This window comes from Geospiza fortis, unplaced genomic scaffold (genome assembly GCF_000277835.1).
Source record: "Geospiza fortis unplaced genomic scaffold, GeoFor_1.0 scaffold2, whole genome shotgun sequence".
NCBI lineage: Eukaryota > Metazoa > Chordata > Aves > Passeriformes > Thraupidae > Geospiza > Geospiza fortis.
In genome coordinates, this window is record NW_005054366.1 from 3,633,397 (window position 1) to 3,646,747 (window position 13,351).

The window sequence follows — 13,351 nt, forward strand, 5'->3', positions numbered from 1 at the left end:
TCCCCTGCCTGTCCCCACCACATCTCCTGTCCACAGCCAGGAAAGGGCAGTCCCTGGCCCTGGGGAAGGTCTGGGCAGGGCTCCAGCCCACCTGCAGCGCACCTGCAGAACAGATCTGGGTGCCCCTGAGGCCCACAGTCTCCACGGCCAGGCCACTGCCCCAGCCGGGCACCCACGGCACACAGAGCACAGGCAGCGGAGCTGGTTTGCATAGTTCTGAACATTTAATAACTCAGTCTCTCTAGCGTTATATCCACATCCATTAAATTAAAAACAGGCTCAGGAGGCAGCTCCCGGCTGATTAAATTACAAGAAAAAATTACTGTGCACCAAAAAGTTGTTATAGAAAAATAGTCCTGTGGCCCCTGGCCAGCGGCTCCATCCACGGCTGGCCCCGGTGTGCGGCGGCGGACGGCAAAGGGGCGCGTGGCACTGGCCCCCAGCCCACGGGGAAGGGGCAGCAAGGGGAAGGGCTCCAGCGGGGAGCAGAACAGATTGTCACCAAGTGAGGGCAAGGCACGTTGGGGGGCTAGGGCTGCATGAATGCTGGGCACTGCCCAGCACAGGCAGGACGCAGGCAGAGCTGGGGCAGTGCTGGCACTGGTGCTCCCTGCCAGTCCCAGCCAGCAGCACCTACAGCCCTCCCCAGGGGCAGAACACAAGGGGCCCAAGGCAGCCCCCCAAAGCAGGGACTGTGCGAGGGGTCCCTGCCAGGCTGTGGGCTGTGCCATGGGCACAGGGTCAGGTGGTGCCCAGCCTGATGCTCCGCGGTGCCAGGGCTCCTACCCGCTGCAGGCAGCGGCGGTGGGATGGGCAGGCAGTGGACAGCAGCAGCTGAGGCCTGGCCATTATTGCTGTCGAAGGGCACGGGTGGAAGCAGACAGGCCCAGGGGAGGCGGCAGGGAGCTGGGACACAATGAACTGAGCCTGGGATGCAGCTCCGCACGGGCTGAGGGTGGGAGGGGCAGGGGGATGCTGTGACACAGGCTGGGCTCAGCCCTGCCACAGCCAGCCCACCTTGAGCCATGGCAACCCAGGGATTTCACACGCTGCCCATCCTGGAGAACTCACAAGATCCCAAGCAGCAGCCGTATAATCCAGCATGGGAGACACTGCTGCCAGTGCAGGGCCAGGAAGTGTTGGGCCCCACTGCCACCAAACACCCCGGCATGGGGCACAGGATGGACGCAGGGCCACGAGAGATGGTGCAAGACTGGGACGGTGCTGTTCTGGGGATGGTGCCTGCAGGACCATGCCTGGCCACCCAGACTAGGGCTGAGGGATGGTGCCAGTGGGTGGGAGCCCCAGGCTGCTGCAGTGCAGGAAGGGGACAGGGGCAGAGTCCAGGGCCCCTCAGCCTCACCTGCCCCAAGCCTGCAGTGCTGGGCAGTGAGGAGGGAGGGGCAGGAGGGCTCATCAAAGGGCACTTTGGTCTCTGATGAAGGCAGTCCTCTCGCTGTGGGCCTCGTAATCCTCACCGTCCGACTCAGAGGGACCCTCCTCCTGCCAGATGTCAGAGGGGAGCCCCTTGTAGGAGATGATCCCGCTGTCCAGGGCATACACCTTCACACCCCGCAGGCTGAAGCCTGAGCGTGCTTGCAGCACCAAGAAGATGGTGACAAAGATGATGACAATGAGGATGCAGCTGAGGCTGGCGATGAGGACAGGCAAGTTGACCGGAGGGGGGGCCTCAGCTGGTCCTTCGCCATCTGCCAGGGCAGGGGACGCACGGCTGCTCTGTGTCTGGTGGGAGCAGGAGAAGTCCAGGCTGCTGAAGTGGGAGTGTGCAGGACAGGTGAGGCACTGGTTGGGGCCAGGTCCCGCACAGGTGGCACAGGAGGAGTGGCAGGGCAGGCAGAGGTGGGGTGCAATGGGCTCCACGCTGTTCTCCAGGTTGTAGTGTGTGCTCTGGACGCCCGGTGCGAAGCCAGGAGGGCAGCGCTTCAGACAGCTCTTCTGGTGCAGGTAGTACCCCTCCTCGCAGACTGTGGGACAGGCAGGGTCAGCTGGGCTGGGGGCTCCTGCGCCCACATTCCCCCCCTGCTGTCCCCACACTCACCCACACACGTCTGGCTGGGGGTCAGGGTCTTGCAGCCACTGCTCTCCAGCTGGTTGGAGAGGCTGGGGGACTCGGTGGCTGTCCCATACAGCACGAGCGTGAACTTGGTAAGCGTGCCTGCAACAACGCAGGGTGAGGACCACAGAGGTGCCCCCACGACCACCTGTGCCCATGACAGGCACAGGGAGGGGGCTCACGCTGGTCCCCCATCCTGGCTGCCAGGGCACAGCAGGGTTGTGCCCACCACCTGGGAGAGAGTCTCTTGTGGGGCCATGACCCTGCACAGGACTCCCAAGGGGCAGGGGGTCAGGTGAGCTGGCATGGGGTCTCCTTCTGCCTGGACTGCCCCAGAGGGGCTGCAGCACCATCCCACACGCGCAAGTCCAGCCTCTCCCCAGCCACGTCACCCTAAACATCCAAGATGTTACTGGCCCCTCAGCTCAGGAGCAGGGGCGGGGGGGAAACTGGGTGACTACACAGCTCACATCCCAGACTTGGAGGGAGGCAGTGGACAGGGAAGCACTCTCCTACCATAGTTCTTGGCATCACTGGTGTTCTCAATCTCCAGCACCCACTCCCCAGAGGGGTCCTCATCCCACGAGTGTGTTGTCATGAAGGCCCAGTCATTGAAACCATCGGCTGAGAAGTCATGGGGCCTGAGCAACAAAGGCAAGATGTGGCTGTCAACACATCCCAGACTCACCAGGGGCCAGCCTGGGGCATGCCAGAGCCCAGCACGTACCTGGCAGCCAGCAGGGTGGAGCGGGTGCCCATGGGGCTGACCAAGTGGATGGCCAGGTCCCCCCGGCGGTTGTAGGACAGCGTCAGCCTGGCCTGAGCGTGCTCCAGCCGGCTGATGTAGTTGGCTTTCCCCAGGCAGGCATCCACCTTCCGCCGTACCTCGAGACGTTTCCCAATGTCCCTGCCAAGGACAGGCAAGTGTGAGGCCAGTCCCACACCAAGGGGACAGACCACACTCCCCATTCCTTGCTGTGGGGCTGTGCAGCTGTCCTGGGGACCAGGCACCAGGACAGCTAGAGCGGGAATCAAATCCGCAGTGGGTCAGAGTGGCACCACCACTGTACCATTCCCAGAGATGTGCAGGCAGGAGAAGGGGTGCCCCAGCCCCTGGGCATGAGGGGTGGGAACTGCGCTGCCCAGTGCTGCCTCCCCAGGCACTGCCACACATGAGCCCTGAATAGGCCCTTTATTCACACACCACAGGCCAGCTACACCCTGCATGGCCCAGCCAGGGATGGGATGGGATGGGCAGAGCCATCCCCATCCTGCTGCTGGCCTGCGGCCGCTCCCCCCACAATGCCAGCACAGGATGTGCCTGCTGTATCCACACAGGGCTGGCTCCCCAGGAGGGTCAGGGCAGGGCCCAGCCCTAGCTCCCTTCATGCACAGCAACATGATCTCCCCACCCAGGAGCCCCGAGGGAGTGCCCTGTCCACAGACAAGACTGCACATGCTGCACTGTGGCAGCAGCAGCAGCCAAGCAGGAGACAAAGGAGCTGCTGTCTGCCCCCTGAAAAGCCCCTCTGTCCAGGATGACTCGTGCTGGCTGCACCCCAACCGCAGCGCCCCAGTCTGCCCACACTGACTGGCCCAGCCCATGGCAGGAAGGCTCATCAGTGACGCCAGAGCGGGATGGCTGGAGGCGCCTTTCCCAGCTCTCCCCAGGCTCTTGCAGGAAGATGCTCCAAGGGTCTCAGCAGCAGTTCAGTCCCTGAGATTCTCCCCACTCCCTGCTCTGGGCCCAGAGGCTCTCAAGCTCCTGTGCAGAACAGACGCTGAGTGATCCTCTCCTGAGCTCACCAGCCCATACCTGGGCTCTGCAAGGATGTCAATGACACACTTCCTCTGAGGTCCCACCGTAGTCCAGTTCTTGGCCAGGCTCACCATGGCCCCAGCATCCAGCAGGCCGTAGCCATATGAGTGGCTGACTGTGGACAAAGAGGGGGTCAGCACCGCTCCTGGGGGTACCCAGGGAGGGATGTTTGCCTGGCCATGCTGCATGCTCCCTGGGCCCTCCTGCCTCCTTCATCCCACAGGGCTGCCAGGGCACTGTGCCTCAGCACCCCAAGGCCAGTGGTACATGTGGGACTGGGAGACCCCGCTCCCATCCCAGCACCCCGGTACCTTTGCGGCCAACGCCGTTGGTGACCCAGTCATTGGCATTCAGGTGAGCTGGCTTCGAGGTCTGCACCACCAGGTGCTGCATGTCCCGCCACGTCAGGTTCTTACTACAGGGAGACATGGAGCTCAGGTCAGTGCTAGCTCCTGCTGGCCCCAGGCAGGCCCACGTCCAGGTGCAAGGGGCAGAAACAGCCATCCCCCCATCCATCCCTTACTTGGCTTCCAGGGCGAGGGCGATGATGCCGGCGGCCAGGGGTGCTGAGGCTGACGTCCCCGTGTGCAGCTCGGTGCACTTCTGTCTGAGGTCAGTCGTCACCTGCGAGGAGGAGGGCCAGGGCAGGAAATGCTGCAGGCACATCCCACCCCCTGAGCCCCTGGCCTGCGGACAGCAGCAGCCCCCACTCACAATCTGCTTCTCATTCTGGTTGCCGCTGCTGTAGGTGGTGGCGAGGGTGGAGGAGCAGGCCTCGCTGTACCAGGGCACGTTGCCGTACTGGGTGGTGCTGCTGATGGACAGCGTGTAGATGCTGTTGGTGTAACCGTCACAGTTGCAGCTGTCATGCTCGCGGCCCCCATTCCCAGACGCCCAGACGAAGATGGAGCCCAGCCCGCCTCGGCCCTAGCAACAGAGGCAGGGTGAGGGCAAGCATCAACACTGCCACACACAGGAAACCCCAGGCTGGAGCTGGGGACAGGCAGATGGCGCCAGCCTGAGTTGAACAGACAGAGCAAATGCAGCTGGGACATGAGGGACAGCATGACACCCCAGTCACAGCCCACCAACCTGGGTGCCCTCACCACCACTGTGCCTATGGAGGGTGCCCAGCACCTCGTCAGAGACTCCAGGGCTGTCCCAGTGTGTGACACACCAGGCAGCAGGAGGCCCAGACAATGTGAGGCTTCCAGGAGCCCAAGTCTTTTTCTGCTCAGAAGTCACCTGGCCTGACTCTGTCTGTGTGGGATTGCAGTGCCTGGCAGAGCTGTGGGAGCCCACAACACAGTCCTGGCCATGTCTTGGCACCCAAATGTGGCAGCTACCCTCGCAGAGGACGTGACAGAGTCAGCATGGCACCACATGCATCTCTCTGTAAGGAATCCTGGGCAGAACATGACAGCTGCCCAGCTGGGCAACACTGACAGCACAAAGGGACAGTGGGGGACGACGGGTGCAGGAAGCGAGGGTGAGCACCTGGCACAAAACCAGAAAAGAACCAGGAGAGGGCTTGGGAGAGCAGGGAGAGAGCATGCCACACAGGAGCCCTCACAGAGATAACACCACACGGGAGGAGTCCTGACTCAGAGCCATCACACAGGAAGAACAAGAAAAACTAACAGAGCCTGATCCTAGAGATGGGCTGGAAGATGGCTCATCCTGGGAGGGCCAGGGTAACACCCAGGGCAGGCAGAGGGAAGGGAGACCCAGGAGAAGGGCAGGATTGAGGCCAGTGCTCCTCCAGCAAACCCTCCTTCTCACCTGGCTGACCCCACGGAAGAAAGCCTCCTCTGCCAGCCGGGCCGGGCCATCCACAGTCTTGCCATCGTCCTCAGGGCCCCAGCTGGCACTGTAGATGTGGATGTGGTTGGGGTTGAGACCCAGGGAATGGGCCTCCACAGCATCTGTCACCTCCCCATCCAGCATGCGCACTCCTAGGGCCAGAGAGCAAACGTCACCGGCGACCGGCCGGGGCAGAGCGGCCACGGTGCTGCCGCTGAGAGCCCCCAAACCCTGCTGCCACCTGTGCCACGGGCTGTCACAGCTGCTGCAGCCAGCAGGGCCAGGGTCCCCAGCTCAGCTGCTGCTGCAGCCACTCAACACCCCCAGGAGCCGGCGCAGGGCAGCACCCCCCTCCGATCCTGGCGTTGTACGCCACGCCAACTCCACAGATGCCGTTGTTTGCCACAGCAGCCACTTCCCCAGCACAGCGCGTGCCATGTCTGCAACCAAAGGAGGATGAAGCATGCTCAAATAGGGTGTGAGGAGCACAGGGGTCAGCACAGGCTGCAGCCCCAGCAACCCCCACCCGGGCTGCCTCCTGTCCCCTCGGACCAGGTAGCCAGCGAAGGCTCCTCCACCTACCCTCCTGCTCCAGAGCCAGGGCACTGAACAGCCCACACTGACTCTGGGCAGAAAAAGGATGCTGCTCACGTCAAAAAGGGAGGTGAAGGGTTCCCCATGGGGCAGAAGTATGCCACCAGCCTCACAGCTTCCAGCAGCCCATGTGGGGTGGTACTGCACCAGGTCCCTGCCACACTTAGGCTCTGTGTCTTCACCCCTCCCTCCTGCCTCACCTGTTGTCATTCATCTGCGTGTAGCGGGGCTGTGGGTCCGGGTCCTGGTCATTGACATCAAAACTTGCCCCTGGGTCCTGGAAGACAAATTGGACACTTGGAGACTGTCTACCTCAGCCACCAAGCCCCACTGCCCTTACTCCACGGCATGAGGCTGAGCTGCTGAGCAGGATGGGCAGGCTCCAATCCCATCTCCATGTCCCACCATGGTGGGCACCAGCCCTGTACCTCAGAGCTCTGGGGTTGCCCCGCATGGACACAGCTGCCCAGACCAGCGCCCATGGCACTCCACCCCGCACCATCACCCAAACTCACATAGTTGGCCTCCAGGTCAGGGTGGTTCTTCTCAATGCCGTCATCCAGGATGGACACCACGATGCCCTTGCCCGTGTATCCCTGTTCCCAGGCCTGACGCACGTTCAGGTCCCGCTGGTTTGTGTTGTACTGCCAAGAGAAGCCTTGGCACTAGGAGATGCACCCAGGCATAGCCACTGTGATGGGCCCAAAACCCACCCAGCTCTCACCCCGCTCGTCTGTGGGTTGTAACAAGGAACCTTAGAGACCTGGGCACAAGGCTGGGCACAACTAACTGAGAAGGGCTGCTCTGAAAGCAAGACTGAACCCCAGCCTATGCTTGAGTCCCACAGACAAGGCACTCTTTGCAGAGATCAGGCTTGTGCTCAAGCTCCAGGAAGCAGGCACAGGCAGGGACCCATTCCTGGGCTAGGCAAAAGGCTGTACCTCCTAGTCCAGCCCTGGGTCCCCCACACGCCCTCCCAGCATTCCAGCCAGGAGCCACAGCTCTGTGAGCAGAGCCTCCTCCCTGGGGTGTTCCCATAACACAGCACTGGGCAGCTGCCCCAGGCTTTCCCCCTTCTCCTCCTCCTCCCTCCTGCCAGGCTGGCAGCAGCTGCTGCCTGACAGCAGTTCCTAGGTTGCCACACCTGTGTCCCCAAGCTCACAGCCACAATCATGAGCACAGGCCCCCTTCTCACCCGACACTCACCAGGTACCACTGCTGTGGGAACTTAGGGTCCGTGGGCTCCATGAACACGTCTCGTTTGGTCCTGCGCTTTGCCACCTGCTGCTCCAGCCACTGCACCTGAGGGCAGAGAGGGTGTGGGGTCCCCCGCCGACCCCTCATGACCCCAGCCCTCAGCCTGCCTGGAGGGGCTCTCCCCAGGAAGCTCAGTCAGCTCTCGCCTGGCAGAGTACTGGACCTGTCAGAGCTACTGCCACCCCCAGTCCGCCCCTCCAGGCCCCCCTCCTGGCTGTGCCCTGCAAAGGCTGTGCTCCAGTGGAGCGGGACGGTCAGAGCGCCAAGCTCCGCTGGGACACGGGCTGCCAAGAGCTGCCACGCCACACCACACGCCTTCCAGGGCCTGGGCTGAAGCCAGAGGGTGGGGAAAACAGCAGCCCCCACACACCACTGCTCTGGGATCTGTTTATTGCCCTGCACACCTTGTCCTGTCCCAAGTACACAGAGCTCTCCTGGGGACAGAGGCTCTCCTGGACCCTGGCACTGCAACAACCCACAGGCCACTGACACTGGGCTCCACCAACCCCCTGCCCTTGCCAGACATGGGGTGGGCTCCCACCCCCTCTGCCAAGGAATGGTTAAGGCAGCTCAGCCGTGTCCTGTGCCCAGCACTGGCTCACGTGCCCTTGTGAAGTGCCAGGACCAAAGTCAGGCCCTGCTCTCTCGTACCTGGGGCTCCCTGGCCAGGCGGCTGTGCCAGGGCTGGTGAGGCGACAGGGAACGCTTGGCCACGCCGCGGTGCCGAAAGTGGTAATAGTCACCAAAGATCTGCAACAGAGAAATGCTGCTCGTGGGACAGCCCTGACAGCCTGGTCTCTCCAGTCCTCTACACCCCGTGTGTGCAATCTGAGCTCCAGGGCTGCCATGCACGGGCTGGGCCCCCACTCCAGAGTGGTTGGTATTATGTCCGGTACTCTGGGCAGGACCGCCTGTGAGAAGCTGTGGCAGCTGGGGACAAGGCAGCTGGGAAGACCCTGGAGTAGCAGAAATGCTGCTGCTGTGCACCTCACCCTCCTGCAGGTCCCCACATGGCAGCAAGTCTAACATTGTCCAAAAAAACTGCTGCCCTAGCAGGAAGGCCCCAGGCAAGCAGTGGCAGAGAGGGACAGGCCTCTCAGAGTCAGCCTGTGAGAGACACCAGACTCAGAAGACAAACCCACTGCTTCTCCCCCAGTGCCACCCAGCTCCTCCTGGAAGAAGGTCCCAATGGCTCCAGGCCCCACACTCCAGGTGGTCCTAGCCAGGGCAGGGTCTGCACCAGCCTCTGCACCTCTGGACAGGCTGCTGGCTGCTCCCCAGGTGCCCCACTGGAACACCCACCTAGTGCCAGCCTCTACCTGAGGCACAGCCAGTTTCAGTGGGGGAGAACAGGGGGCATGCGGGCATCCAACCCCAGCGGGGTCCAACTCCCACTGCCAAGCAGCCGTGCTGTCCTCACCCTGCTCCACTCCCATGTGAGGAGGACAGCCCAGAGTGGGACTCCAGCACAGCCCAGCTGGGGCAGGACGGGAATCCAGGACAGCTGGTTGGGCCAGGAGGCCATTCTGCCGCCCAGATGGTTATTTTTAAACCCCAAACCCTCTCCAGTGCTGTCATTTCCGTGTCCCCTCTCGCACATCCTGGGGCTGACGGACACAGTGGCCCCACCCTGGTTGCCCAGGGCCTCCCAGCCCAGCAGCCTGCGCTAACTGGGGAGAAGGGGACAAGCACGCACAGAGCAGCTCCCTGTGAGCCACAAAGCCCAGGCAGCAGCCACAGGCAGGATCCAGCTGCCCAGGCTGTGCCAGAGCTGGAGGGGCTGGGCTGCAAGGGCTGTAGGAATATGAAGACATCTCAGCCTTCTCCATCTCAGGTTGCCCCAAAACAGTCTGTTTGGGGCTAACAAACCTCCCCAGCTTATTAGAGCTCTGCAGATGTGCCGCCAATTTGGACAGACTGGGCCAAGCAAGGTGCACCCAGGTGAGCACCCTCAGGCCCAGGGCAGCAGTCAGCTCTCCCAGGATCCATTTCATCCCGAACCCTGGACCCATTCCTCTGGCACACCGTGTTCCCCAGGATGCCTCTCTGTTCAGAGCCCTTGAGGACGTGTCAAGGTACAAAGCCTCTGCACAGGGCTGGTGGTGGAATGCAGGCTGGTTGCTCTCCCTCAGCATCCCTCACTCCCTCCAGGGGTATGGACAGAGCCCAGATTGTTCCTGCACACAGATTGCAGTTCTGACTGGTCATCCACCTGGATTAGGTCTGCACTGACACTGTGGTGGCAGCCAGGAGCTGGCCAGCCCACACACTTCCACCCTAATCTTCACTGTCCCTGTCCTCAGCAAGGACAAAGCCACCCCCCAGCACCACGTGTCCCTGGTGCCAGTTCAGTGCTGCTGCCTGACCCCTGGCCACAGCTCACAACTACCCCGGCCAGTCCCAGGGCTAGGAGGCTGCCTGTATGCCTGACCATAGCCCCTGGAGTGGAGCAACATGCTGGACCTGCAGCCCAGTGGTGTGGGAGACAGGACCACCCCCTCCCAGGATGGCACTGTCCTGTCAACACAGCCCAGGGATGGCACCATCAGTGTCCTTTCCCAGTGACCCCAATCCCAGCAGTGGGGGGCAATGCCTGTGCCCCCTTCTCTGCACAATCCCAGCAGTGGAAACCCCTACAAACCCACCTCACTGCCACATGCAGCCCCCACCTCTCTCTGACCCACGACCCCCCACTGTCCCCTGTGTCCTCCTCAAGCCCTCCCCAAGGCCACTAGAGCCAGTCATGGGCCCTCTCCCCAGGTGCCACTGGCTCCTATTCCATAGGCAGCGGCATAGCCACAGGTATGCCAGGACAGCACAGCTTTGGGGACAGTGTCCAGAGCCCAGGCTGAGGCCAGGATCCTCTCAGAGAAGGACACTTGGGCCCTCTTACTGGGGCACTGCCAGATGCACCCAGTTCCCCCACTCCCAGCCTGGCTGCATATCCTGTTCCAGTGGCACACACCCCCAGGAGCAGCAGTCCAGAAACCTGCAAGGGAAAGAAAGCCCCAGGCTCTTTCCAGCCACACTCTTCCCACTGGACTGCCACGACCCGTCTGCAAAGCCCTGGCCAGCAAACCTGGTCCCGCAACGCAGACAGTGGGACAGGCTCCAGAACGCGAGAAAACATGCCCAGACCAGAAGCTCCTGCTACAGCCTGGGCTGCTGCAGCATGTGGGGCTGTGCTCACAAGGGCAGGCTCATTGCTGTGAGGGGATGGGGAGCCAGGAAGAGGTGCCAGCCTCCAGGCGCAGAACCACGGTGCGGGGAGAAGACAAGGGCAGAGCTGGCACAGAGCCTCTGTGGCTCACAGGGATGGAACTCATGACAGGCCTGGGCTCTCAACTGAAGTACAAGGCCCTGCACTGTGGAGATGAAGCCACAGAAGCAGTGCCCCTTGGCCCTCACAGCCAGGCCTGGGACCAGGCACCACAGCATGATGGGGAGCACTGCCAGGAGCAGGCTGATGGCACCTCACCACCATCCCCACTCCAAGGGGTCTCATCAGACATCCAGGCTGGTGGGACATGGCACTCTCCCAGTCCCCTATGCATGGCAGCTGCCTTGGCCTGACAAGTTCTTTCCCCTGAGACCTGCTCTGAGCCACTTCCACACTGACAGCAGCTGCCTAAGGCAATGCCATGGCCCACCCAGCACAGACACCCTCACTGGGGTCTAGCCACAACCCCCACAGTTCACTCCTATGACACAAGTCCCAGAGGGCCCAGAGTACCCAGTGCCCATGCAGGACTCCTTTTGGGTGGCAGGACAAGGTCCTGCTGGCTCCTGCAGCAGCCACCCTCCCACTGTTCCCAGCAGCCACGCACAGCGAAGTCCTGACACCACAGCCACAGTTGTGCAATTTCCTCTGGGATTTCACCCTGCACTTCCTTCCCAGAGAAACAGCTCACTCCCAGCACAGCCACGCACACTGCCTGGTCGCTGGCTGACAGCAGGGAAAGCTGAGAGCTGGGGGGACCTGCTGACACACCTTCTGTCAAGGACAGCTCAGGAATAAGAATACACAGCTGCTGTCAGACCCCTCTGGGGACAGCTCAGAGGCGCTGCTGCTGTCCCACTGAACCAAGGCCATGCTGCACTGGGCAGCTTGCTGTGGGGAGCAACAGTGGAATCTGGAAGCCTTCCCCATCCATCATCACACAGCACTTCCAGTCCAGCTCCTCATGCTAGGATGGGCTTTTCCTCCTTCCCCATGCAGCAGGCAGCGTGCCACACCATGTCACCAGTGGTCCCAGTGACAGGGGGAGACCCTGGCTCCATACAGGTAACTGCCACCATCGAGTCAAGGCACCAGATGCTGGAAGGCCACAGCAAACAGGCTCAAACACAGTGGCCCTGCTGCCAGAAAGAGCAGGCCCCAAGCCAGCTCTGGGACTAAGCTCAGCGCCTGCCCAGACCACGTCAGAGAACACTAGTTCAGTGAGAAGAGGGAAGCAGGAGACTTACCGGGCCTAGGTTGAGGAATCCATGCTTCCTGGCCAGCCTGTCAGCCTCCTGGGGTCCTGCAGGGACGAGCACAGCCCAGGTGTTGGTGTAAATATGCTGGGCCAGCACCTCCTGGTCCAGGAGAGAGAGGGCAACCACCAGAGTCCAGAGCAACAGCAGCGAGCAAGGCCTCAGATCCATCAGAGTATCGGGGTTCCTCGAGCTGGGGAACAGGAGGGTCCTGGGAGAAGCAGGTCCAGCAGCCTCCCAGCGTCAGCACTCCGAGGCACACCGGCCTCTCTGCCCTACTGGTCCCAGCTCAGCCCAAGGCCACATGGGGCCAAGCCCACAGAAGCACGGGAACAAACCATCCAGGACAGAAGCACGATCTGCAGAGACAGGACAGAGGTCACACCCAGGGCACCTTTCCTCAGACCTCGGGAGGGCAGGCTGCACCTCGCTGAGACGTGGGTCAGCCCCTGGGCACACAGCGCCTGCTGCCCCCCACGGCAGCCGAGGAGCCGCCTGGCTTGGCCGTGTGCCCACATGTCTGCTCCTGCGCGGAGGTGCTGTTTACCTTGCCTATTAGCCAATGTTTGCTTATAAACACAGAGAATTAACCAGGAGGAGAGGAGGGCACCAAAGGAGGGGAGAAGCAAGGCAAGAGAGACTGCTGTGCCTCCTGCTGCCACTACCCCTGCTCCAGTTGGGATGGGACTATCTGGGTACAGAGGTGGGAGCAACTGAAACGGGAGGCCTGCCTCTCCAGTCCCAAGGGGAGCCCAAAGGAGATGTCCTCAGGTACTGTGCGAGGAATCCCAGCAAAATGAGAGATTGGAAGGAGAAAAGTCAAGGGGAGCTCCTGACGTCCAGCAAACCTGCAGGCTCTCATCTCCACAGCCATTGACCAGGCAGTGCCTGGCAGCCATGGCAAGCGCTGCACTGCCTGTCACCAGCAGCAGCTCAGATCTGTCCTTCCTCTGGAGCACAACATGGTGACACCGGTGTGACTCATCCCCGCAACCCGGTGGAACTAGGACCAGGAAAAGGGGCACACTGTCACCTCCAGCATGAACCCAGGGATGCCCAGGAACAGCTCATGCTTTGTGGCAGAGCAAACACAAGAACTTGTAGGAAAAGAGCAGGGAATGACCCACTCAGTGTAAGGGAGCCCAAGACATGATGGTGCCAGGGTGAGCTCCACACTCGGAGTTCCAGAGGGACCCTGGAATATCTGGTCATGCTTCAGAAGCAGCTGGGAAAGAGAGAGCCGGCAGTGCCCAGAGGGGCCACATTCCCCTCCTTCCAGAAGTGGCCACAGAGAGCTGGCAGCCTGCGGCAGCGCCACAGGAGAGAGC

General features: G+C 61.9%; 1 protein-coding gene across 3 annotated transcripts; it reads right to left on the minus strand.

Moving 5' to 3' along the window:
- Positions 1–202: 202 nt before the first annotated feature.
- FURIN (furin, paired basic amino acid cleaving enzyme) lies at positions 203–12,530 on the minus strand. Of its 3 annotated transcripts, none has more exons than XM_031059712.1 (16): positions 12,015–12,530; positions 8,199–8,297; positions 7,497–7,592; positions 6,806–6,934; positions 6,491–6,567; positions 6,048–6,136; positions 5,676–5,848; positions 4,608–4,820; positions 4,417–4,517; positions 4,205–4,308; positions 3,891–4,008; positions 2,802–2,981; positions 2,591–2,715; positions 2,060–2,176; positions 1,755–1,985; positions 203–1,303 (listed from the first exon to the last, which is right to left on the minus strand). In XM_031059712.1, the coding sequence occupies exons 1-16, from the start codon at positions 12,192–12,194 to the stop codon at positions 1,068–1,070; spliced, it is 2,268 nt and encodes a 755-aa protein (XP_030915572.1). In that variant the 5' UTR covers positions 12,195–12,530; the 3' UTR covers positions 203–1,067. The 3 variants fall into 3 exon arrangements, with proteins under 3 accessions (XP_030915572.1, XP_030915571.1, XP_030915570.1); XM_031059711.1 differs by having other exon boundaries at positions 1,165–1,985; positions 4,205–4,249; positions 4,304–4,308; positions 12,015–12,529; XM_031059710.1 differs by having other exon boundaries at positions 1,165–1,985; positions 12,015–12,529.
- Between the last annotated feature and the right edge of the window lie 821 nt (positions 12,531–13,351).

Excerpts from the sequence above, each read along its gene's own strand:
- FURIN (XM_031059710.1), bottom strand. The coding sequence starts at position 12,194 with ATGGATCTGAGGCCTTGCTCGCTGCTGTTGCTCTGGACTCTGGTGGTT. Across the intron at positions 8,298-12,014 it reads GATTCCTCAACCTAGGCCCG|ATCTTTGGTGACTATTACCA; the intron begins GTAAGTCTCCTG and ends TCTCTGTTGCAG. Across the intron at positions 6,935-7,496 it reads TCCCACAGCAGTGGTACCTG|TACAACACAAACCAGCGGGA; the intron begins GTGAGTGTCGGG and ends TTCTCTTGGCAG.